Genomic DNA, 26810 nt, shown 5'->3' on the forward strand with positions numbered 1-26810 from the left:
GCTCATGCTCCCCCACAGACTAGCCAACTGCTTTTTGCCAATCCTTGTTGCCTGGGTGAATGAACGCATGACCACATTCATTCACATATGAATGAACAAGCAAATGTCATGTGAAGAATGGTCTGGGGCTGATTTCAGAAACTTTACTTGAAGTTCACTTTATCTAGAAAGTCACTAACCTGCATGCAGGTCTCTCCATCTGTCTCCTTGATTTGTTCATCTAGAGGTTCCTGGGAACTGGAACTCAATATATCTCAGAAAACTCTTCCCCACCAAACACTGGAACCTTACTGTAGCAATAGTCCAGGAAAAGCCTCACCCCTCCCTGATGGATCTCTCACATCTGTTTTGCTCATCTGCTCCATTGCTAATCCAGACTTTCTTGTTCTATGTTGGGGTAGCCTTTCTGATAATCTTGTCCACACTGCCCCTGTCTGGTCTTAGCCCTGGTCTCCTCTTGAAAGAGTGGATATAAGGGTTTGGTAAACTATAATTTTCAAAAGTTAAAAACATAACTCTTAAAAATATATATATTTGGGCATATTTCAATTTATTTCTTTCATCAATAAGGGAACCAGCAGAATCATAAAGTTAGTTCAAGATGAATATATGATACTGAAGTATATACAGATATACAGACAGAAAAAAGAGAATGCTGGAATAAGATTGTAAATTTAGATACAAAATTGATTATGTCTTAAAGGGTAATGAAATCACTGGGTAATCTTTTCTATTGAACATAAATAATCTGCAACCTATAAATCTATAAGTTAAATCTAACTTTGCAGGGGTAAAGTTACATTAATAAATCTAACTAATCTAATAAATGTAACCAACTAACAAATCTAACTAATAAATCTAATCAATAATAAATAGAATAAGTAAAATCACTAACTCCTCCCAAAATCTCCCGGATTATATGAGCCTTAGGCAGGGTTGTTAGTTACTAGAACATAGTGTAAATTAGAAAGACTGCTCAGAAATCTGTTTTTGCCTTATTTCTAAGTTTCAGATAGTTTTAATCACCCATTTCCTAAGTTACACAGAGAAGTAGGGGCTCAGACCCATGTCGCATCCGGCTCCTGCTGCAGCCACATCGAGTCCATGAACACGGAGGGACAACCTGGACTTGGTCAGGGCTTCCAGGTGGGGCGGGGAGAGGAGGCAGGGCACCGTGAGAGAATTCACCTGTCCTGCTCCTGCCAGAGCTGGAACTCACTCAGAGTTCGGTGCTAGCATGCCTTGTAAGAGATACACTGACACTGTCCCCCATGGGCTTTGTCTCATCCAGGACCTGTGATTTCCCTTGACTGGTTGCCAGGGTGACTGTACCTGTGGGAGCCGCAGAACTGGCTCTGAGCGGAACCCCTGGGTTCCAGAGAGCATCACCAGGAGGGCGGAGTGTGCAGGAAGGAAGAGGAAGAGGAAGAGGGGGAGCACAACTAACAGGTGCTGGGGGCCAAGCTGGAGCCAGCCGGGAGTGAGGGCCTTGGCACCGGAGGACGGGCAGGTCTGGGCCTTCTAGTGTCACGGACACATTGTAGGACCTAAGGAGGATGGACTTTGTCCTTACCTCAATGCATCCATTCTAAGACACACACTTTTTACGCTTTTAACAGCCCTGAAATCAGGAATCATACAACCTCCCAACCACCCTCTCAGAACTTCTCTCCTCTGTCCTATTGGCCCCACAGGGACAACCACAAGCTCATCCTCAGAGGTAAACTGAGGTCAATAATTCACACTTGCCTGATGAGTCTTCAAAGTGTTAATCTTCTCCTGGTATTTTCGGTATTTCTTCTCCATCCACTTGGCAATTCAATCCACTCCCTGGGGAGCAGTATCATCCAGCACCTTGGTGACCTCACAGCGCCCCTCCCAGGTGAGTCTCAGAGAGTCTATTGAAAACACAACAGCTAGCTATAGACATATATATCCACATACACAAAAATACATACATATACATACATAATAACAGATAACAGAAAATAACAACAATAACTAATGACTATTGACCACTTATTTTGTTCCAGGTATTGTTCTAAGTGCTTTACACATATCATCCCATTTAATCCTTGTAACAATCTTGTGATGTAGGTACTACTCACATCCCCAGAACACTAAAGAAAAAACTGAGGCTCCCAGGGTTAAGCAAATTGCTGAAGTTCACACAGCTAGGAATCAACTTCAGATAATTTGACCTCCCCCCGAAAACCCCACAACTCATTCTCCATTATTTCCATTTAACATTAACAGGTTCCTCCATCTGAAATGATCATAAACTCACACGCAGATTAGATACACTAGTGTGTATGTAATCCATCTGCACTGAGATGATGAGGGAATCTAACGTCCATTAAGCTCTCCTTGGACGTGACTGTCACAGCAAGTCCCAGGATGTCAGACCGTCTGTATGGCCCAGATTATCAATTCTTTTGTCTGGTGGGGTTTCCAGATCACATGACCTTGCACTCTAAATCCCTCCCTCACACCATGTCCCTGACAACCTATCGTCTGCTGCACCCCTTCTTCATGCAACATCTGTGCACTTGCTTGTCAATCCAGACAAAGGTGGAACCGATCATTTCTCATGACTCAGATAGCACTATTTATAGGCTATCATAGAATAAAACTATTTTAATCAGATACTATCATTACACACACACACACACCATGACCTATCATCACTTATTCCAATATTGGTAGGGGCCCACCCAGTGGCACAGCGGTTAAGTTCGCATGTTCCAATTCTTTGTGGCCCTGAGTTCCCCGGTTCAGATCCCGGGTGGGGACATGGTACCGCTTGGCAAAAGCCATTTTGTGGTAGGCATCCCACATATAAAGTAGAGGAAGATGGGCATAGATGCTAGCTCAGGGCCAGGCTTCCTCAGCAAAAAGAGGAGGATTGGCAGATGTTAGCTCAGGGCTAATCTTCCTCAAAAAAAAAAAAAAAAAGCAAACAAACCAATATTGGTATCCTTTTAATCACTGGAATTAGAAGACATTTTAGATGAATAAGTCAGCATTAAGAAAACATTTGTCAACCATTGCATTTCTGTGCCATGGAATGCCCTTGACCTAGGAACTATTCCCAAAGATTCTGTGCTGAGCAAACCAGATAAAGATCAAGCAGGTCTCATGAGTGTAAATGAGAGAGGGGTATGCTAGACTGAATGAAAGAGCAAAGCATCTCCAATGGGAAAGATTTAAGGACTTTCTTAGACTGTCTCTACCAGTAAGATAAGAATCAGAGTTCATAATCTCACTCTTGCACACACTCAGCAAATATTTACTCACTATGTGGCCAACTCTGGAGATACAACATGATGTAAAAGAAATACAATCTCTGTCCACCTTCACTGTATTCCAAGGGAGAGACAGAGTTTGACAAGCAAAAGGAAATGTGTAATTAGTAATTATAAGCATTCAGGTGAGTGTGGCCATTCCACTGGGGTCTTCAAATGGTTCTGGGAATTCCCACTGAGACCAAACTATATGCCTCAGGCTTTTTCTGAATGACAGTTCCTGGTGTCCAGCAAGGATGGGAACTAAAATAGCTTCATCACTCATTCCATCACATCCATCAGAGGGACATAAGGCTGGTGGAGCTGGGTCTGTGAGACACCCCACCCCAAAGTTGCAGAGAGGGAAGGACAATGAAGAGCCATGTAGTCATCCTCTCATCTCTGCACACCTGACAATGGGCGTCTGTTTTAATGAGTAGATGTCAAGAGGTCCTAATTCAATTAACCTCACTGTACACAAGGAGGAGCTAAGAATCAGAGCAGGCGGCTGTAGTCTCTTTCATCTTAATCCAAGGAAGCTAGGGCATTCTTTTGCACAAACCCTCTTTTAAATAACAACTAACAGCAGCAAAGACTGAGGACAATCTTATAGACTAATATCTGTCAGTGTCGCAATCCAATGTACACGTCAGGATAGATGCAGAGAGGGCTGATGGCCACTCTGAATTTATTATAACCAGCGTTTCAATATATACATAGCTTATCGCTGTTAAACATACACAGGTGTTCTGGATGAAGTAATTAGCAAATGCCAAGAATTCTTAGTGATTTCTCAAGGACCCCTCCCTCGGCCTCTGTTTTGATATTATCATGTTATTGCTGTGCTCGTATATTTTTATCTCGGAGAAGGCAAGGCCTCCTAGGCAATGGCCCCTCCTGCTCCCGATATCGATATCATGTCTCCATCTGTGCCCCCAAGAGACCGTGCCTGTCTTAGGTTGCCTCCCCATGGAGGTCTTATCCATCATTGGCTGACCGGCCTTCTCACCTCTGGGTCACAGTTTGTTGGCAAGCCTTTTCCAGTGATTATTAACCCTTCCTGCATCAGGGGCGGCTACATTTCCCCATTTTTTGTTTTTTAAAGCAAGGAAGGCGTCATGTTGTGCTGAGGCCAGAAGGCCCATGATAACCAATGCTTGCTCTTGTTGTCTTTGTTGTTTTTTCAGGGAGCACAGCAGATGTAAAACATAAACTATTAACATGGATAATATCAAAATCACACCAGCACTAACAAATATGCATAAATTGAGGCCCGAGAACCAATTGGAGGGCTCTAGCCAGTGTAACCCATTTTCAATGTCTTGAAATATTTGTTGAGAGAACACCTTATGTACTTCTTGTAACTGCCTCTCTAAGTGAGCTTGTAGCCCAGTGACGTCATTGGCCAGGGAGGTATTAAATGCCCCCTGTAAATGTTTTTTTTATTTCTTGCCAAGATGTCAGCAAGCTATTATACGGAAGGGGGGATAACGCATTGCATGGTAAATTGCCAATCACATTTTAGTTTCATACGCATTTCTAATGCATTTTGCTGCTCTCCCAGCCACTCTACTGCTGCCTCTAATGCCTGCAATCATGACATTAGCCCTTTATCAATATCCGCTTGTGTCTGTAATTCTTGAGTGACATTTACCAAGATGGACTCCATCTTATGGGCTGTTTGAACACTGTTAACCAAGGCAGTAGTAGCTGTAGAGGCTGGTGCAATGATAATCACCGCGGACACAATGAACGCAATTAGCATAGCCAAAAACCACTTAGGGCGTAATTTTCTCATGAACTCAAGGAGGATATGTAGAGCATGCTCTTCGGACCATGTCCGATTTAGAGAAAAACAGGTAACCAAATATGTGCTCTTCTTTTTAACACCATTACATAGGTCACATTCAATGAGGTTACATTATAATGTGTTAAACAATCCGAATACCAATATGGGGGAGAAATAGTAACCACATACATACCAGAAGATTCTAGGACAGCAGGGACACTGTTTCCCCATAATAACACATAAGGATGGGTGGTACAGATCATAACGGTATCAGAAACATTTTTGACAAATGTTAGTAAATAATTGCCAGTTTTATTCCCATACTTGCCATGGGACAATTGTCGTGATATAAAAGGCAACCCGACCCTCCATATTCCTTTGTGAAGTGGGCTGTACACTGTCTCATTGTGAGATAGTTGTAAAAGGGGTCCAGATAGGCCGTGTTCGCTCCATGTTATAGGTTTCTGACTTGATCTGTTGAAGGCTCAAGTATGATTGTCACTCAAAAGATGTCCATGAGGTCCCTAATCCAGCACATTGGCCCCAAAGATGTTGCCCCGCCTTGGATATGCTGTACGGCAAGGGGACCACTGTACTGAGTAATGTTTGTAACTCCAATCAGTTTTTGGATGGCAAATTGGGATGGAAGGAACTTGTATGACATTACTTTTGTCTTCGTAAGATGTTGATATAGCAGTAATGTATGTCACATTGGCTGCCTGTTGTCCTTTCTTAGGTTGGTAATACAAATACATTTGTTCCTGAAAGGTGACACATGTTGTGCTTTTGTTTTGATAAACCATACGAAAAGGTAAATCATTAGCATACATCACCAGAGGGTCTTCTTCCTTTTGGTGCAGGCCTGTATGTTGTTGTCAGGGTAACCCGGTTCCTCCTGTCCAATCAGAATCGTTAGAGGACAAAGGGGGATTAGCATGCCACCAAGTAACCGGAGTAGAGAGAGGAGGATTAGGAATAAAGGCCCAATATGTGAGATTCTCATGCTCTGAAATCACCTCAACATGCGTTAGAGAAGAAAAGAGGAAAAAGAAAAAAACTGATTTACTTATCCGTTTGTCCATTTTCCGGTAATTCCAGAGCAGGCTGTGCATGTTTTGATGGAATGCGCTCAATGCCTTTATCTGTCAAAACACAAAGAGCTCCTCTCTTCTCACATTTAACCATAAAAGGGCCCTCCCAGATATCCGTATAAGGACGTTTTAATCCACACTTTGCCAAGATTTTGTGTCAAAACAGATGTGTGTAATGCGGCCTTTGTTGGGCCATATGGGTCTGAGTTTCACCCATATGTCTTTCTGCAGCTGATGTGCCATCCTCCGCTAGATTCAAAACATTTAAAGTAAATAAGGCATAATTGAGAATACCTTGCAGATCATTCTTATAATACTCATTTCCCCCTTTCATTTTTTGTAAAGCTTGTCCCGTAGAATTATAGGGGATGCCAGTTTTATGGATAATATTCCAATTTGCACAAAATTGGTGGATAATTTGCACTGAGAACTCGGGACCATTATCAGTTTTAATGCATGTAGGAGACCCCACGAAAGCAAATATAGCAAGCCAATGACGAATGACTTGTTAGCAGTATTTTTTGTATGTGCCGATGCGAAAAGAAATCGAGAGTGACTGTCAACAGAAGCGATAATATACTTGAAACATCCAAAAGGCAGAAATATTGTTGTGTCCGTTTGCCAAAGATCATTGCTCTATAGTCCACGAGGGTTAACCCCATCAGCAGCAAAGGGAGAGGTGGCTAGGGAAGATTGTTCACAGGCTGGGCAACCAGCAATTATTCGTGCAGCCTGTCGTTTTGTTAAGTGAAAGCGCGAGCGCAGGGCTGGAGCGTTGCAATGATGTAAGGCGTGAATCGAACGTGCTGGTGTAAACAGGACAGTCAAGTGAAACATTGGCTACAACAGAATCAACAATAGCATTCTCTTGAGATAAAGGACCAGGAAGAGGAGTGTGAGAGCCAATGTGTGCAATAAAGCAGGAGAGAGTACGCTGGGACAATAATTGCTTGATTTTCAGAAAATGAGTGAAAATATCTTGTGTAGTTTGATGAAAGTTTAAAATGGTGGCGGGCAAAAGCGGGACAGCATTAGCTACATAAGCAGAATCCGTAAGAATATTCAAAGGAACAGAAGCAAAGGTGCACAGCTGCCAATTCTGCAATTTGAGTAGTTGAATGTCCGTGAGAGACTTTGATCTGCCAGTCATTATTAGCAAACCAAGCTATACTGGCTTTTCCGGTTTTTCCAGAGCCGTCAGTGAACAGGGTTAAGGCATCAGGAATAGGTTAGGAAGAGATAACAGAGATGACCAAATTGAGAAGATGGGCAAGGTGAAAAAATGGTCTGAGGGTCAGTGCCTTGCAATTGTAAACACCGTAAACATCCCCTTTGAATAACCTCCACTATTCCATCAAAATTTGTATACAGTACCTTAGCTGGTGTGTGGGGCAAGTATATCCACTCCAAGCATTTTGTAACCTTGCCTGCTTTTTGAAAGACGATACCAGTAGGACTCTTAGGTGTGTTTATCACATAAAGGTATAAGGGAATTTCCGGATCAAAGCGATTTAAAAATTGGGAGGTTAGAGCCTTGTTTACTAGGCTTAGTTCTTGTTTTGCCTCAGGGGTAAGAGTGCGCGTAGAAGAGGGGGAAGAGTCACCATGTAGCAGGAAGACAAGTGACTCAGAGAATGTGTTGGGATGCCAAGAAAGGGACGTATCCAACTGATATTTCCTAAAAGCTGTTGCAATGTAACTCATGTTAAAGTATTGGGTATGGAAATAGAGGGAATGCATGGCTTTACCAGGTGTCTATTGTTGATGAAAATAATCCATAACCAATCTATAAATGAAAATTTGGGTGAGTTTATTCTGAGCTGAAATCTGAGGACCACGGCCCGGGGCCTTTCTTCCCAAAGGAAGAAACGGCACCAAAGAAGTGAGGTATACAGAGTGGTTATATACCCCCATACAGGATGTTTCACATGTGATTGAAATGTCCCTCCCACAATAGTCACAAGATTGCCCTGACAGCACAGCACTTGATGGAGACAGCAGGTAGTGGGTCTGCTTTCTCAGAGGGCATAGCAGGAGGCAAGTCTATTGTCTCGAGCTGGGTGGTCACTGGTGAGCACAGCAATCGGTTCCTAGCCTAAGGAAAGATGCTTAATCCTTAAGGGAATGCCAGTGTTGGGAGGGGGAGGGAAGTTGCACCTTTATCTCAAGGGCCTTTGTTCTTGCCATAGGGAATATCTAAAGCAGATATACAATGCATGCTCAATGGCTGCGGTCAGGCCCTTTTGGAAAGACAAGGTCAGGCTGAATTAGGTTTCCACCAAATGGCTACCTCATATTCTCCAATATATCCTATTACTTGCCATTTTTATTTGTCACTATCGATCATCAATCCTAGAAATTCCCAGGGGGAGGTAAACTGTACCTTATCTTGTGCCACAAGCAGGCCTTTGCCTTTTAGCAATTCAATTAATTGTTGGTATGCTGTTAATGATAAATTTTTAGTTGGTGCTGCTAATAAAATATCATCCATATAATGGTAAAGTTGTATAGTAGGGTATTTGCTTCGAAAAGTTCATAACACATCTCATACCAATTGTTGGCATATGGTAGGATGGTTTTTCATGCCCTGAGGCAAGACCTTCCACTGATATCTCTGGGGGACCTCTTGATTGTTATAAACTGGAACAGTAAATGCGAACTTTTCCCTATCAGTGGTGCACAAAGGTAGAGAAAAGAAACAGTCTCTAATGTCAATAGCAACAATTTGCCAATTCTCAGATATTGAAGAAGGATTTGGCAATCCCTTCTGTAAAGCCCCCATAGGTTGCATGACAGCATTAATTGCCCTTAAGTCCTGGAGTAATCTCCATTTTTCAGATTTCTTTTTTATCACAAATACTGGGGTGTTTGAGGGTACTATATGGCCTAATTTTACTTGCTCCTCTACTAGCATCTTTAAGGCCTGTAATTTTTCTTTTGGAAGGGGCCACTGATCTATCCATACAGGCGTGGTAGTTTTCCATTGAATAGGTATGGGAGGAATGTTAATAACATCAGCGGCCCCTAGGAAAAAGGCTTAACGTTTAGAGATAGTTTCCATTGAGAAAGCAAATCTCGCCCCCATAGGGAGTATGGAGTTGGAAGAATGTAGGCTGTAATTAAGGCAATTCTGTTTTCAGGTCCTCTGACTTTGAGGACATAATCACTTCCCTCAGGCGTCGTAGGCATCCTAAGCCCCCCTACACCTTGTGCAGATGCAGAGGTTTGTTTTTTAGGCCAATGGGGAGGGCCAAGTGGGTGAGGCTATAAAGCACCCTCGCCAGTGTGGCCGAAGCCACTGGCCCCCCTCTTGGCAGCGGAACTCCCCAAACTTAGTTTTTCGGGGCACTGGGGAGTGTGCCCCCTTTCGAGTTTCCCGACGCCAAGTCACAGTTGATTAGATTACCATCTACATTAATTTTAGAGCAACATTGATTCGTCCAATGGAATCCCCTTCAGCACCAAGGACATGGTTTAGAAGGCGGCTTTTTAATATCAGCTGGCCCTCCTTTACCAGGGATATTTTTTGGACCAGACTTGCATTGTTTTGCATGATGTCCACGTCTTCCGCACTTAAAACAGGCATTATCAAAAAGCACCTTTGGGCAGCTGCGAAAACGCTGCTGCCATTACTTTGGCCACATGACTATGAGTTTCTACTTCCTGACAGGCTCCCAGCATATCCCCTAAGGTGTGAGTTCGCCCTTTAAGGTGAGACATAGCAGACTGGCAATCAGCATTAGCATTTTCAAAAGCTATTTTCAACAGGATAATTTGAGCCACTTCAGGATGAGCTATTTGTCTCTCAATTGCCTGCTGGAGACGGTCAATAAATTCTATGCTTGGCTCGTTTGGCCCTTGTCGGACATTCACAAAGGAATTGGTGGCTTTGTTCTCCCCTGAAGGGGGAATTGCCTTCCAGGCTTCTAATGCCACCTCTGAACATTGTCTATGCAACATTCCATTTGCCTCTCAGCCTGTGTTGAGGCGTCGCATATTGGCCAACCCCCTGTAACATGTCAGCACTGATTGGGAGAGGGGGGTTTAAAGATAGGTTATCCATAGATCGGGATACAGGTATCTCCTTATACTCAGACCTGAAAAGAGTATATTCAGCATGCGACAAGAGTCTTTGCGAGCAAAAGCCAATCACAGGGTAGCATAAGATAACTGGCTCCCAGTGCCTCTATCATCCCAACAGTGAAAGGTGACTGCACTCTATTCTCTCTAATGCTCTTTTTCTGCTCCTTAAACACCCCAAAAGGAAGGGATTCATGTTCTCTTCGCCCATGATTGACCATCACAGGGAAGGCACAGGAAAAATTCAGGATCTCCATGATTTAATCCTTCCTGAAGGCAATTATGAACCATACTATACTGCCTGGAATCAACATACGGGGCTGGTGGAGTACAAGGAGGAGCAATAGGCAAGAAATGAGGGTTCTTGAAGGCGAAACGCCTCTCTAAAGGAGGAGGGAATGGTAAATCGTCATCGTCTGAGGACATTTGTTCAAAATTTGTCTGAGACTTACTAACTGCCTTTTTAAAAGAGTCTCTTGGCAGCAAGCAAGGCGGAGAAGGAAGTGGCGGCGCCTCCTCAGCTTTGCCTGAAGGGCGCTCGGGTGAAGAGGCCGATTTTTCCTCATCCGATAGATCCCACAAAGGGAACAGCGCAGTACGTACTGTTCCCCAAGTCGTTAAGATATGTACATCCTTTAAAAGGCCATGCTCAAAGCAAGACTTTAGTGCCTTGCCAGCCCTGTCCCACAACTCAATGTCCAAGGTGCCGTCCTCAGAGAACCAGGGGCAATGTGTAGATATTGCAATATCCTCTGTAATTCGGCAGGAGGAACAGAAACTGAAATCGAGGCATGAGCAGGGGGCAAGTAAGGTATTAATATCAACTGAACTATCCTTGTAAAAGCTTCTATCACATAATAACTAGATGAACGGACCACGATTTTTATTTCACCTTGATAGTCAGCATCAATTACCCCGGGAATGATGTTTAAGCCCTTCAAATCTGAACTAGAGCATCCCATTAATAAACCAAAATATCCTGATTGTAAAGGTCCCCATACATTGGTAGGAACAAGAAAGGTTTTGTCAGCACAATCTATGATGACTGTCTCTGAAGCCATGAGATCCACTCCGGCACTTCCTGACGAGGCCACCACTAAATCATTCACATAGAGTTGGCCTGCTGATTGAGAGCTCCTCAAACTTGGTTTTTCGGGGCATTGGGGAGTGTGCCCCATTTCAAGTTTCCAGACGCCAAGTCATGGTTGATTAGAGATATTGCCAGCAATATCCTCTGTAACTCGGCAGGAGAAACTGAAACTGAAACTGAAATCGCCTTCAGCAGCCGCTGAAGTGCCTTAAAGTATAATTTCTGCTGGGTCGCCAATTGTTGGCCCATCATTCTCACGGCGGACCCCCGAAAGGCAATTGAAATCCCCGACATCATTACTCACCAATAATGCTGCCAGTCTTAGATCTCGTTGGGGTCACCATATGTCAGCGTCGCAATCCACTGTACACATCAGGATAGATGCAGAGGGGGCTGATGGCCACTCTGAGTTTATTATAACCAGCGTTTCAATATATACATAGCTTACATCTGTTAAACATACACAGGTGTTCTGGATGAAGTAATTAGCAAATGCCAAGAATTCTTAGTGATTTCTCAAGGAGCCTCTGTTTTGATATTATCATGTTATTGCTGTGCTCGTATATTTTTATCTCGGAGAAGGCAAGGCCTCCTAGGCAACGGCCCCTCCTGCTCCCGATATCGATATCATGTCTCCATCTGTGCCCCCAAGTGACCATGCCTGTCTTAGGTTGCCTCCCCATGGAGGTCTTATCCGTCATTGGCTGACCGGCCTTCTCACCTCTGGGCACAGTTTGTTGGCAAGCCTTTTCCAGTGATTATTAACCCTTCCTGCGTCAGAGGTGGCTACAAATATCACATTTTATTGAAAGGGGATTTATGAAATAATGTCCAAATGCATGTCTTTTTTTACATAAAAGGACATTTTCTGTTATAGACACTTAAAAGACGATTATTTAAAGGGACATTTTGGAAAGACTTTTTTGTAGTAAGTTTCTCCCTGATACACTGGTATATCCCTAATTTATTTGTTTCAGTAGTTTGTCTACATTTTAGGTTTGTTAAAACAAAGTATACATGTGTATCTAAAAATTAATTTCTTTCTCTTTTGCAGATTGATTTTTCTCCTATTCACGCAAAGTTGAGAACCCAACCATCTATTAAGAGAGAAGGAGGAGGACTTGGTAAGTAGAGTGGAAGCATGAACCAAAAAACACACAGGGCCAAGGGATTTTAAAGTATTTATTGTAGGAAAGCAGCTTGTTCAGAGCCATCACACCCACACATCAGGGAAGTAAGTTGAGCCCAGCCCCAAAGTTGCTGTGCCAACGGCTGCTTCTGTGGCACAGCCCCAGCATGGGCATGTTCTTCAGGTGAGAGCTCATCAGGGATAGAAAGGGACTGAAGGACAAGAAGCACAAGGCTGGTGCTGGTCATTGGCCTCTCAGTCACTCAGCTGATGCTCAGAGCCCAGGTGGGGAGCAGCCCCAAAGCAGTGGCAGCAACTGGAGCTCTGATGCCACTGTTAGCTGAGGCCACAGCACCCCCGGAGCTAGGGCCACAGCAGGAAGAGACTGGAGCAGGGCATCTTGGGAGGGTTCTTAGGGGGACACTTTGGGGGGCACTGGGTCGTAGGCCCTTTAAGAGGAGGTTGGCACAGCTGCTGGATTTGTTGGCAGGACATCTACGTGGGAATTCAGTTAACCTGAAACCCAAACAGATGTTTTATGGACTTGTGAAATCTTAGGTCACTGTGTCCTCCTTTGGAATCTACCCCTGGGCTGCTGACAACTGAAACTAATCATAAGTAGACACACACACACACAAATTCAAGCCAAAGCCTCCTTCTTGTTCACATTTATCTCTCTACCATACAGCACAGTTCTTGTCGCATAGAAGATGCCCAGTGAATGTAGATCCTCCACCAAAATGTTCCATGAGAACAGGGATTTCCACGCCTCTGCTTTTGCACACTTCTACATTCCAGTGTCTAGAACAGCACCAGGTAATTGGTAGGAGCTCAATAAATAACTGTTGAATATATGGATAATATATGAGTGATAAATGAATGAGAAAAGAAAGAAAGGCAGGCAAGTTGGAAGGCAGGAAATTATATTTGAGGTAGAGGAGGCACACCAGATGATATGTCATGTCACTGTTTTCTCCGTGTGCATCTGCCATCCTGTCTAGGCATCCACAAATGTGTCTGTGAGAGGTAAATGGCCACAGATACGTGATCCCCAGCCAGCTGTCTTAGTTGCCACAGGCCAGACACTGGCAAGAATTTAGGCTGGCTGATCACTCACCGTCCAGGTTAGGGGCTAAAATTCCTACCAGATCCTACCAGACCCAAGGTAACATCTCCCCTCCTCCCTCCTCCTTTCCTTTCCCCCTGATCTCCAGCAGCCCCTCACCCTTTCAGCCGAAAGACCCACTCACCCGGAGAGACCCAATGTGGAAGAGCAGTCTCTGAGGTTCAGGGCAGATGAGGAGCAGTTGGCTGAGATGTGTTTTATAGGCTCCGGCCTGACTAGGCTGTGGGTGAGCCCTGGTTCTGGGAGGGGCAGGAAGTGGCTCTGCCCACACCTGGGCGCCTGCTGGGTAATTCTTGACATTCCACTCCCTGGCTCTTCAATCTATCCTTCCCAGGGAGAGCCTGAGTTACACTTCTGAAGCTGGAGTCCTAAACCCCACTAAATTACATTGTTTCCTAGGCTGGGACTCCATGAAGCAGCATAAGTATATAAGATAGAGTATACAAGTGTAGGATTGGAACTGAGAGACGAGAGTTTAATGATAAAGAGAGAATGCTGAGATAGATGGAGAAGATGCAGGACAGTGTTGCAGGCAGGCATGCTAACATGACTCCATGCTTTAAAAGTGCAACACGAAGTCAGAAAATGATGAGTAAGTAATCTGTGTGACTCCACTTGACAGTTTGCCTACCTGAATAATGGGGTTAGGGTGTGATAATACAGGAAAACCAAGTCATATTCAGCAGATGAAGTTGAGTATTAGGAGAATAATTTTTATTTCCTTGGTTTCCTTCTATCAGTAGTAAAGAGATACTGCAGAGTTTTGTGCAAGCCTCAAAGTGTTTAGGGTCCAGCAGTAGACTGGGACTCAAAGGATTGGGTTCCAGCTCTGGCTTTGCCAGTATTTTCATTTGTGACTTTCGATAAGTCACTTCACCTCCATGAGCATCAGCTTCTCCATCTAAGGTCCATCTGACTTTAAAAATTTATAATGGGGGCCAGTGCAGTGGCATAGTGGTTAAGTTCACGTGGTCTGCTTTGCTGGCCCGGGATTCATGGGTTTGGATTCTGGGCAAGGATCTACACACTGCTCATTAAATCATGCTGTGGAGGTATCTCACATACAAAATAGAGGAGGATTGGCACAGATGTTAGCTCAGGGCCAATCTTCCTCACCAAGAAAAAAAATTGTTTATAATTGCAGTACAACGAAAATAATTTTATAAATGAACTGCTTATCTATTGCTCCAATGAGGGGGAAACATTATCATCCTAATATATTTTAAATTGTGTGCCATAGCAAAATGGTTGAATAAAATTCCATTGTCAAACAAAATTAAGGGAAAACACTTTTGAGTTCTGTTTCAAGAAGACTGATTGAACACACCCTGCAGGATTCTACTAGTTACCATTCAGTACAATAAGAATATTCTGCTCAGTTACAGGTGATCAGAGGTTTAGATTGTGAGTGGTATTGAAGTTTATTAAATGCTTTTTTTCACATCCATTGAGATAATATTTTTTATTTTTCCTTTAATCTGTAAAAACACTGAATCACATTGATAGATTTTTCTAGTAACGAAACATCATTGGAAGCTTCCATTGTTGGCTGGGATGAAGTAACGACTGACAGACCAGTTCTCCCAACTAACTTCACTAGGAAACCCAGCTGCCATCAGAGCTTGTATTTTGGAAGACAGCAGAGAACTGCTGAGGCAACGTGAACTGGAGGGGCTAAGATCCCAGGGAAGGGAGCTGACTCTGCTGCCACTGTTACACTGGGAGCATTTGCCAATTCTGAGCAGGCGCAACACTGAGAATCAGGTTTTAAGCCTGTTGAGGCACACAGCTGGGAGACAAAATACCAGTGGAGTTTTGGGCAGAGATATGGCAGCCCTCACACACACAGTCAATTTTCCCCTAAGGATATTTGCCAAGTTTGGGGCTGTGTAGGACAATAAACCAAAACTTAAGTGGAAAATGTCTAGGAAAAACTGCAAAGCTTTCAGTGGTTCATAAGACAAAAGATTACAGTTTAGGAATATATCAGTTAACCATGGCTTCAACTTCACTGTATAACAAACAACAACATAATAAACAAAAGGAATACAGCAATTATTTATTTTGCTCCTGAGACAGCATGTTCAAGGTTGGGCGTGGTTTGACCTACGCTGGGCTCAGCTGGGTGGCCCAGCTATGCTCCACATCTCTCTCTTTCCTCCTTTTGGGGCCAATAGGCTATCCTGGGCATGCTTGTCTCACAGGGGTGGGAGAGGCATAAGCGGGCAAATGGAAACACACAAAATTCCTTAAAAACTAGACTCTGAACTGGCACACTATCATCCCTGCCTTACTCCATTGACCAAAGCAAGTCACAAGCCAAACTCAAGGTCAAAGGGTAAGCAAATATGTTCTGCCCGCTTAGTGGGAGACACTTCTAAGTCACTAGGCATAAGGACATAAACACAGGGGCAAGTGAAGAAGGGAGAGCAATAACGCAATCCACCACAGTGGAGCGGAGGCAGGGGACATCACTGAATGCTACAAATAGGTTCTAGAAGTATCAAAGGCTTGAAAGAGAAAAAAAAGCATATCTGTATATAGAACAATAGAAGTATGCATATGTTGTACGTTATACGTTATATAATTTAGAAACTTCAAACTAATGAAAACGTGTGTACCCAGAAAACAATGAAAAATACACAGTATTTTTCAAAACATGGAAAAGATTTACCATAAGTAAAGCAAAAACATACATGAGTGAAAACGAATGGTGAACAAATGAACTTCGACGAGCATATATATTTAGTTTAAATGGAGACTGGGAGTGAGCAATATAAGTGCTCAGTTAGGATTCTTAAAATGTAGGGGTTGGCCCTGTGGCTGAGCGGTTAAGTTCGCGTGCTCCACTTCAGTAGCCCATGGTTTCACCAGTTCGGATCCTGGGCATGGACATGGCACCTCTCATCAGGCCACGCTGAGCCAGCATCCCACATGCCACAACTAGAAGGACCCACAACTAAGAAATACACAACTATGTACGGGGGGCTTTGGGAGAAAAAGGAAAAAATAAAATCTCTAAAATATATATATATAAATGGCATACTGCAAGGGAAATTTGGGCAGTCAACACAAGCCTACTGTCAGGACCCCTCTAATCCCTTTCCCCTCCCCTGGTGCACACGGCCCGCCTGATCGCCCGCCTTTTGTGCTTTTTCATCCCAAGCACCTGCGGCTCTTCATCAGGAGGAAGGCTGTCCTTGGGTGACTGGAGCCATGTGGCCCGCACATGCAGAGAGCTGGAAGTGCTACCAGGTGGCCACATGTGCGAGCTCCAAATTCCCTAAGTTTGCCTCCTGTGGGATTGTTCTTGTTTCACCTTCACTCCTGAAAGATACGGAAGTATTTGCTAGATATAGGTATCTGGTTGACAGTTTTGTTTTTGTTTCTTTCAGTTCTTTAAAAATGACGAGCTCTTTCCTTCTGGTCACTGTGGTTTCTGATGAGAAATGTGCAAGGAATTTGAATCCTTGTCTCCCTTTAGGTAACGCACCATTTTTCTCTGGCTGCTTTCAGGATTATTTCTTTGTCTTTAGTTTTCAGCTGATGTGATTGAGTTTCTTTGAGCTTATCCTGTTTTGAGTTCACTGCAATTCTTGAATCTTTATGCTCATGTCTTTTGCTAAACTTGAAAAGTTTCAACCAGTATTTCTTCAAACATTTTTTCAGTCCCACATTCATTTTCCTCTCTGGGATTCCAATGACATCAATAGTATACCATTGGTTACTGTCCCACAGGTCCCTGATGCTCTATTAATTTTTTTAGGGTTTTTTTTCCTATCTGTTGTTCAGATTGGATCGTTTCTCTTGATCCATTTTCAAGTTCACAGACTCTTCCTTTTGTCATTTCTATTTTGCTATTGAATTCATCCAGTGATTTTTTAAAATTTCAATTATTGTTTTATTAGTTCTAAAATTTCCATTTGATTCATTTTTGTATATTTTTTTGCAGAGACTTCTTATTATAACATTGTTTCAATAGTGTTCATAATTGTTCATTTGAGCATTTTTCTAATAGCTGCTTTAAAATCTTTGTCATATAAGTCCAACATCTGTGTCATCTTGGAGTTGGTTTCTGTTGATTGTCTCTTTCCATGTGAGTTGAAACTTTCATGGTTCTTCTTATGCCAAATATTTCAGTTTGTATCCTGGCCATTTCTAACATTATGCTATGAAACTTTGGGTCTTATTTAAATCCTATGAAAAATGTTTATTTTGTTTGTTTGTTTTAACAGGCAATCAACCTGATTGGGTTCATTTCACCAGTTCCAATCCACCTTCTATGTGATGTGGTCCCAATATCAGTAAAGTTTTCAAAAGCTTTGAAGCATTCTCTGTATCCATCCAGAGTGAGTGCCAACCAGTGGCCAGCCTGGGACCAGGGCGGTAGACTCTCTCTTAGTTAAGTTCTCATTTTGTGTTTGTTTGCTAATGGGGATCAGATCCATGTGTGTATGTCCTGGGGGTGAACCCTGGGGTTCATAAACAATTTTATGAGATCACTTTCCTAGGCTTCTCTCTTCCTCTCTGCAGTCTCCCCCATACTGTCTGATTCCCCAGGGATCCCCTTTATGATCCTGCCAGAAATTGAGGTTCTAGTTACCCCCTCTTCCACACACTTATAAACCATATAAAGCCCATGTCCAGGCCTAAGAACAGGGAGGACAGAGAGAAAAAAAGAACAACGGAGGTTGGCCCCACCCTTGTGAGATCACAGCTCCACCAAATGAAAAGGGATTTCTCCTCACTGTTTTGGCTCCGCTGGCCTCCTTTCCAGCTGTTGACTGCCACCATGGAATTGCTTAAGGTATGGATTGTAAGAAAACAAAGAGGCAAGAAAAAATGGGGGGTTTCCACACTCTCTGAACAAGGGATTTACCCTTGTTGCTCCTTAAGCCACAACCAGCTGGCTTCTCCTAAAGGTCTCTATCTGCCCCTAGTGCTCCTTTTCAGGTTTCCAGCTGTGTTAAGTTCAGGTGAAGAGATACCAAAGGGAAAATGGCAAACTCATCACCATCTCAGTTCCACTCTAAATTCTGGTGCTCTTCCCCAACTGCCTGCTGCTGTTTGAAAGTTCTCAAAAAGACTCGCTCTATGCAGTCTGTCCAGGTTTCATGCCTTTATTTAGTGGGAGGAAGAGACGTTGACTCCATCTTACTCAGGATGAGAATTTCTGAATTGTAGTTTAAGTAGTAATTCTAATGCCTTGTTTTTATTTCCTTCTTCAGATAGACGAATCATATGCATGTTGGATATGGAGAGATCTTCTATCTACCACTTTTTCTCTGATCTTTTCGGTTTCATATTTTTGCTCTTATATTTTCATATTTTCATTTTTATCTTCTCTCTCCTTTAACTGTACTTTCAGTTATATGTATTCTTCCTAGAGTATCTCATAGGTGATTTTGTCTTTTTCCTCAGTTTCTTCCCATGCCCAGTATGTTTATAATACTCTTTTTAAAAAGTATTGGTCAGTCGTTTCTAATACCTCTGATCTCAATGGAATCTTTTTAAATGTATGTGACCCTTATGTATTTTGTCATTTGGGCCTGTGAGTTCATATTCCCTGATGAGTATTGGAGATTCTCAATGGAGATAATTACAAGGTAAATGCTCCAAACCAAAATGAGGCCAAGGACTGGATGGTGCACAATGAGCCCTATTTATAAAGTGCAAGCACCAGAAAATCAACTCATCAGGACAAAATTTTACCTTCAGCTCACCTCCCCTGCCCCAGGCAGATAATATTACCTACTTATTATTTTGAAATCCACCACCCTCTGGGGAGCTGAAGAAGGGGAGGCAGGGATGTGAAAACCCAAAGTGAGTTAATCTCCACCTTTTTTCTGAGCTCCTCCTGGGAGCAGGGTTCTCTGTGTTTGCTGACTTTACTCTTGAGGGAATTTAAGCCTCCTTAGCAGCTCCATAGCTGCGAGACTCAGGGTTGAAATTGAAATTTGGCAATTTTTTTCATCCTTAAAATAAAGGGAAATCCCAATTATAGAATAAACAAAAAACCCTGGCAAGACTAGACAAACAGAGAGAAGATATAAAGAATATTATGAATTAAAATGTTATATATCTTCAAACCTACAATAAAGCAGAGAATAAAAAGATAAAAATAAAATGCTATCAATAACTATATTCTAATAACGTTGAAAGCTTAGAAAAAATGGGAAATATACATAGAAAAGTATAATTTACTAAAATAAGTTTAAGAAACAAAAAGTATGAATACTCTTATAAGTAATAAAGAAACTAAAGTACAGTTTAAAATCATTCCTACAAATTAACAACAGCACAGATGGTTTTATACGCAAGTAGTAAAAATTTTAAAGGACTGTATCTTTTCAAATTTATTCAAGGAAGGTGGGCATAAAATTCATACAATCACTTTTTAAAATAGATAAGCACTTTTTTGTAAATGTAAGTCCTTAAATATTAAATACACCAAGTTTCAGCAATTCTTCTTCTAGAAGACGTGTACAAGAATGTTAGCGCATAGCAAAAACCTGAAAACCGCAAAAATTGCCACTTTATAGGAGATAGAGGGTCAAAACTAGGATGCGTGCATACCATATGACTCAGCTGTCAAAATGAACTACAGTGAAACGCAGCAATTTGGACAAATCTTAGAACTATAGCATTAAGTATAAAAAGATTATGCACAGCATATATTTTAAAAAATAAAAACATACTGAAATCAATCATGTGAATGTGTTAAAACAATAAACAGGAAGGAAAAGAACAATAATTATTTTAATTATTAAGTAAAATACAAGCTAGAAGGATAGATAGATTTAGATGAACAGGTACATGAGTACATAAACAGGGCCATATGCCTCAAACACGAGAGGGTGCCTGGGACCAAAGATTATGATTAATTCAACTGTGTGCCTTAGAGATTTCTTAAGACACATAGAAGAAAAAGACAGTCGGGCTCATATACTGCTGATGCTTTAACAACAGTTAAACATAAAGGATAGCAGGCACTCTTCTCTCTGGCTATAAAATCTGTAATGCAAAGAAACGTGAGATCCTTTGGGTTCTATTCTTGCAACATCCCCACGTGACTTTTACCAACTGTCTATGGATCACAGAGCAGAGAAAGAAGGGACCTGGGCATGGACCCATGAGCAGGAGGAGCACTTTGGTGAGAAGCACTCAGGGAGCAGAGTAAAAGGTGGCATCAGAAGAAGGTCACCTCTCCACAGGGCCTGGGAGGGGACACTTTGTGAGCCCAGCTCCATTAGCTCAGGGTCATGCAGGTTGGAGCAGGGGGTAGAACCTAGTGTCCCCTGTGAAAGCCCAGTATGGGCTGGGATTTTGGAGGCTCCTCTTAATGGAGGAATAAATGGGGAAGCTGAAGTTTGGGTAAAAATTCTGCTGAGTTTGGGAGTGAGGAGTGGGTAGGTCACTGGTAATTGACCCTAAAGGATGAAGGAATGATAAAGACCACGGAGCAATGTAAGCAGAAAATGGGAGGTTTATTGTCACTTCAGGAAAAAGTCAGAGGCAAAATTCAAAAAGTCTAGTAAACAATTGGGATAATGGATCAAACAGAAATATCTACCATTAAAATATACTAAGTCTCCCCAGACCTTTTCAGCCTCCAAGTTATAGGAAGAGAGGGCTGAGGAGAAAGCATCAGGTTGTGGAGGGTCCATGATTATTTGGTTCTTCCTTTGTTGCTCCTCAGTGGTCCTCAGGGCCCAGGTCAGCAGCAGCCCCCAGAGCCTCCGCAGCAGCCGGAGCCCCCCGAGGGCTCACCCTCACAGCAGTCTCGGCTCTGGTGCCGCCGCTGGTGGAAGAGACGGGGCCTGTGGTGGCTCAGGCAGCAGCCCCCTCCCCCAGAGCTGCAGCAGCCCCCAGAGCTGGGGTCACAGCAGGAGGAGACTGGAGGGGGACACGGGGCTGGGCACTGGGGTGGGCACTTGGGGGGACATTTAGGGGTGGGACACTTTGGGAGGCACTTGGGAGGAGGCTGGCACTGCTGCTGGTTCTGCTGGCAGGACATCTCAATGGGAATTAAAGCAACCTTAAAGTAAAATTAAAACCAAATAAAATACATCACACGTAGAATAAGAATGTCTTCTACTCTCAAAGAATTTTCACTGTGCTAGTAACATGTTTGTTAGGCATACTCTCATTCCAGAACAAAAGTCCTATAAATGTGTGCAGCTGACATTAAAGTTCTGTGCATAGAATGTATGCTACATATAAAGATCAGTTTGTCACCATTTTATCCACGTGCCTCTACCCATGAAATGAATTCACAATTAGACAGAGGTCCATTGTCTTTAGACACATCAAGTGTATGTGTGAAATCTGCCCAGGGGACAATCAGCAGAGACTTGGAGGAGCTGCTCCCTCTCCCTCTGGCCACAAGGACTGTGATCCCCAAGGCTAATCCCTGTTCACACTAGAACTCCCTCTATGTTTCCACCCTTGACCTTTCCTCTTCACTCTGTTCTGTTCTTTCATCCACCATGTCTGGGATATTCTCCAGGTCCTTCTTCTCTATAAACCCAGAACCCTCCCTTGGGCTTGCACAGACTCACCAGGACCAGACTCAGAGTCAGCTCAGGCTCCTGAGGCGTCAGAGAGGATGAGGAAGAAGGACCAAGGAAACCTTTTATAGGGAGTCCCCATCATGGGCTTAGAGATGAGCCTTTTCTCTGGGAGGAGCAGCAGAAGCTTTTACATAACTAAGGAATGTGTGGGGCCATTCCTGACATTGCCCTCCTGGAAGTCTCCTTCCCAGAAAGCTATAGGAACACCCAGGTTTCTCACTAGCACCCAAGAACTGCATGGGCCTTCAACCAGTCACACCCTTTCCCTAAGATAAGCCTCAGATGACCTGAGAGTCCCAAGAAGCTGGTCACTGGGCTGAGACTCCAGGGTCTTGGGTCACTGTGTGCCAGGCCCTTCTCATGAGGTGTATGGTCACACTTTTCACTCCAGGCTTTGTGAGGTGGGGCATATGATGGGAGGAGTAGGAATGAGAGGATAGAAAGGATTAAGAGAACTTTTTGGAAGAATCTGTAAGAATTGATATCTCTTTGTACGTGTACAATGGAGAAAATGGATAAATCAAGAATTATACCAAGATATCAAATCTCATGACCAGGAAAATGATCTTGTGATGGAGAAAGAACAAATATTGGGAGGGGTATAGATTTGAGGTCCTAGTAATACACTCAGGTAGAGAGATCCAAGAGACATTTAGAGTTACCAGCCTGGAGGTTATTATTTCCCAGGCTAAAGGGACTTGGAGGCAAAATTCACCCTGGCATTCACCATCATTTATATGTACATCCAATATGTTTATTTATTTGAGCAACCAAGTATGCCAGGCGTTTTTCTGGACCCCAGAAGAAGAAGGTTTCTTTATTCAGTGGGTCTCACATTCTGATGGGATCCACACTGTGGAGATAAACACAAATACCTAGAATATTTTAAAATACTGACGGCAAGACCCATGGGGCAGGGACCACTCTTGAAATAGCAGACTGTTTCAAACTCATTTCAGGTCATGGTACAGGATGAGGCACACTGAAAGAAAATTTGACAGAAGTTATAGTGAAGTGCTTCTCTATCCCCCAGCCGGGGGAATTGGCTTTTCTGTGTTTTTCTATTCGACCCCCAAATAAACACACACACACCCCTATCTTTACTCTCACTCCATCATCGTTACAAACATCTCTTCTCAGAGAATGAGGAAACTCAGGATGACAACAGCAAAGACAGAGTAGACTAACCACAAATCTCATTGTGAAATAGTGATTCAAGAGATGAGATTCAACTCATCTTCTTTGGCTCTCGTGGACCTTTCTCATGCAAAGAAGAATTCCAAAAAGTCCAGTGGACTATGAACTTCTCAGGGCAGAGGTTGTGTCTGATTCACCTCTGAATCCCAAATTCCTAACAGATTTACACAGACCCAAATTCCATTTAACCAAATACTTTGTTCGTGTGTTGATTCATTTCACCCTCGACCTGAAAGCTCTTGGAGAGTAGGCTCTATGTCTGAAAATAGATAATAAAAATTAGAGATGGGGCACCTCTGGGCTAAAATGGACTTACAGGTTATTCCATCTCCTCCTTATTTTGGGACCCCAATGAGGATGAGGCCATCTCTGTTTTGTTCGCAGCTGTCCCTGTCCATAGCACTAGCACAATGAGTGGCACATCTTATGCTTTCAACAAGTGAATAAATTAATCTATTAATTAATTAATTAATCTATCTAGTCCAAACTCTTCCCTGATCACTCACTGACAAGCTGAACTCAATCTCTTAGTCAACGTCACCCCCTACCCATACCCATCCCCAGTGATAATTGAGCTCTCAGTTCAAAAGACGCCCAGCGTGATGAACTTCTCCCAGGGCTCCTATTGTAGTTTAGGGATACGCTCCTTGAGAGTTGCGATCATAAGCGCCTATCTCTAGACTGCACATAAGGTCTAGATGCCAGTAATTTATTTTAACAAACATTATTAAGCATCTTCTATGTGCCAAATATACGACACATCTTTTAATTTCTTAATGTTCAAATCAATGAATAAAATCATCATTTGAAAAAAGAACAGTGATATTTAGGAAACATGAGTGATATTTCAAAGGTCATGTAAAGAGCTAAAACGTACCCCAGCTTCCTGGCTAGAGTTATAGAGGTCCGACCTCCATAGCCTGCCTACTTCTCACCAAGTTAAGTGTTCATTGTCTTGACACTCATCACTGTCCTTACAACTAAAGGAAATCAAGTCGACACGACCATTTCTCAGGGTGCATCAGAGGGAGAAGCAGAGACTCAGGGTCCCCACTGAAGAGCAGACCCAGGAAGGCTGTGTGGATGGAGAGAATTATCCCAGTTAAAGGCTCCTGGGCAACCAGCCTGGGAATGGCAAGTACTGAAAGCAGACCTAAAAGACAACCTGGAGTGTGGGACGGAATCAGAATGGAATATTTCCCCAATGACAAAAAAATCAAAAATGAAACAACCTACAGCTTCTAACTGAGGTTTCCCAGAGGACATATAGAGTCTTTGTCCAGGCACTGGTCCCTTGGGAGTCCCAAGTCAACTCTCCAAGGCTCCAGCCTACGGGACACTGTGACTGGTAAAACCTCTCTAGACTCCAGCCCCAGATGAGGGTCCCAGGAAATCCCAAGGCCTCCTGGGAGGCAGGAACAAGGAGGCAGGGGAATGTCACGAATGACCTAGCACATGCCTGGTTGTGCAAGAGCCACCTCCTGCCCCTCCCAGAGCCAAGCCTGAGGCCTATAAAACACGACCTGGATCCAGCATCTCATCTGCTCTGACACCCCAGGGAAGAGTCTGTGATCCTGCCTGTGACCGGGTGAGTGGGATATGGAATTCAGAGGGGACTCTGAGCAGGACAAGGAAGGAGGTGACAGCTGAGAGGTGAAGAGCAGAACAGAAGGATGGGGAGGAAGGAGGGAGGCTGAGGAAAGAGGGTGACATCTTTTTTGTTTTTTGAGGAAGATCAGCCCTGAGCTAACTGCTGCCAATCCTCCTCTTTTCTCTGAGGAAAACTGGCCCTGAGCTAACATCCACGCCCATCTTCGTCTACTTTTTTATATGTAGGACGCCTACCACAGCATGGCGTGCCAAGGGGTGCCATGTCTGCACCCGGGATCTGAACCGGTGAACGCCGGGCCACTGAAGCAGAACGTGTGCACTTAATCGCTGTGCCACTGGGCTGACCCCGGGGGTGACATCTTTGATTTCTGCCACACTGAGCAGGAATAAAATTCAGAAGAAGAGGAAAAGACCATATTGTGGGTTAAGAGGTCACTGGCACTTGGCCATTCCGGAAACTGACCTGGCCTAGCAGGCAAGTGTGTCAACCTCATCTAGATTAGGGGCTTATCTCTATGTTAAGACCATGGCACTTCAGAGACTTTTGAGCACTGCATGCAGGACCCTGAAGACTGAGAAATCCCTGCTTCCAAGAGGCATAAAATGTTTACATCTGGATTTAAGTCTATATACTTTTAACCAGAGGAACCATTATATTGTTTCCTTCTGGATACTTACTCGTCTGTTCTAGATATTATCTACCATGGATTGATGCTGAGGAAGGTAAAGCTCATCACCCTTGATTGAACCTGTCAAAACTATGTCATTATTCTCTTCCAAACTGACTGAACTCCTGCCGAGATGTCCTGCCAGCAGAACCAGCAGCAGTGCCAGCCTCCTCCCAAGTGCCCACCGAAGTGCCCCACCCCTAAATGTCCCCCTAAGTGCCCACCCCAGTGCCCAGCCCCGTGTCCCCCTCCAGTCTCCTCCTGCTGTGACCCCAGCTCTGGGGGCTGCTGCAGCTCTGGGGGAGGGGGCTGCTGCCTGAGCCACCACAGGCCCCGTCTCTTCCACCGGCGGCGGCACCAGAGCCCCGACTGCTGTGAGGGTGGGCCCTCGGGGGGCCCTGGCCGCTGTGGCGGCTCTGGGGGCTGCTGCTGACCTGGGCCCTGAGGACCCCGGAAGAACAAGTGGAACAAAGCACCAAATTTTTTGCTTCCCCTCCTCCCACTCCCTCACTTCAACATCCTGACATCCTGGAGCTGACAGGTCTTAAGCTAACTTAGGCATTTCTGCACGTGGAAATTTCTGCTTCCCCTTCATTACCTTTGCAAAAATAAAGTTTCTGTTTCCTACTCAGAAGGGGTCCTGGTCACTCCCTCAGGCCTCCCTCAGTCAGCTCCTCTCTGAGGGGCCTGGGACAAGGGCAGGGCATGGCTAAGGGGTGGGTAACTGGGCATTTCCCAGGGCTTCATTTTATAAGATATGGGAAAACATCACCAGAAGTGTAATGAAACTGAGGAACATGTGCTAACCAGAATCTGTCTGGAGGAGAGAACGTATGTTGATGACAGAAATGGGGAAGCAGGTGGAAGTGAGAATGTGCTATTTGATCACAACACCATGGTCTTAAACTGCCTTCTAAGAAGAGTAAATTCCCAGCTAACTACAGAACTTTATTTTTCTCAATTGTAATACATCTTTTTGCTTAAGCCTTCCCTAACATAGAACTCATTCTCTCGTCTAAATCCGTGTTGAACAAATAATTACATGATAACAGATTCAAGTGGGCCAAATTACACGTGAGTCCAGATGCCTGCATGAATCCAGCCTGGCGTGTCACCTGGTTGTTAAGAGCACAGACTCTGGACCAAAGCTCTTGGGTTTAAATCCCAGCCCT

The 26810-nt window shown here is 43.6% G+C and overlaps 3 protein-coding genes across 3 annotated transcripts in view; 2 read left to right on the top strand and 1 right to left on the bottom strand.

The window, feature by feature from the left end:
• Positions 1-1386: 1386 nt before the first annotated feature.
• Positions 1387-26810, top strand: part of LOC138924091 (uncharacterized) — a 41974-nt gene continuing 16550 nt past the window's right edge. Inside the window, exons 1-5 of the mRNA XM_070267113.1 lie at positions 1387-1449; positions 1695-1882; positions 10715-10839; positions 12389-12458; positions 13152-13279. Of these exons, the coding sequence (XP_070123214.1) occupies positions 1753-1882; positions 10715-10839; positions 12389-12458; positions 13152-13279 (453 nt within the window). The 5' untranslated portion in view covers positions 1387-1449; positions 1695-1752. The remainder of the gene's footprint in view (positions 1450-1694; positions 1883-10714; positions 10840-12388; positions 12459-13151; positions 13280-26810) is intronic.
• Positions 21058-22181, bottom strand: LOC111773395 (late cornified envelope protein 2A-like). The gene is made up of 2 exons (XM_023640303.2): positions 22151-22181; positions 21058-21627 (listed from the first exon to the last, which is right to left on the bottom strand). The coding sequence occupies exon 2, from the start codon at positions 21604-21606 to the stop codon at positions 21307-21309; it is 300 nt and encodes a 99-aa protein (XP_023496071.1). The 5' UTR covers positions 21607-21627; positions 22151-22181; the 3' UTR covers positions 21058-21306.
• Positions 24906-26269, top strand: LOC111773396 (late cornified envelope protein 2A-like). Its single transcript, XM_023640304.2, has 2 exons — positions 24906-24947; positions 25662-26269. The coding sequence occupies exon 2, from the start codon at positions 25772-25774 to the stop codon at positions 26069-26071; it is 300 nt and encodes a 99-aa protein (XP_023496072.1). The 5' UTR covers positions 24906-24947; positions 25662-25771; the 3' UTR covers positions 26072-26269.

Source organism: Equus caballus, chromosome 5 (assembly GCF_041296265.1).
Source record: "Equus caballus isolate H_3958 breed thoroughbred chromosome 5, TB-T2T, whole genome shotgun sequence".
Lineage (NCBI taxonomy): Eukaryota > Metazoa > Chordata > Mammalia > Perissodactyla > Equidae > Equus > Equus caballus.

Bases quoted from the DNA above. Each gene is read 5' to 3' on its own strand.
- LOC111773396 (XM_023640304.2), top strand. From the start codon at position 25,772: ATGTCCTGCCAGCAGAACCAGCAGCAGTGCCAGCCTCCTCCCAAGTGC.
- LOC111773395 (XM_023640303.2), bottom strand. From the start codon at position 21,606: ATGTCCTGCCAGCAGAACCAGCAGCAGTGCCAGCCTCCTCCCAAGTGC.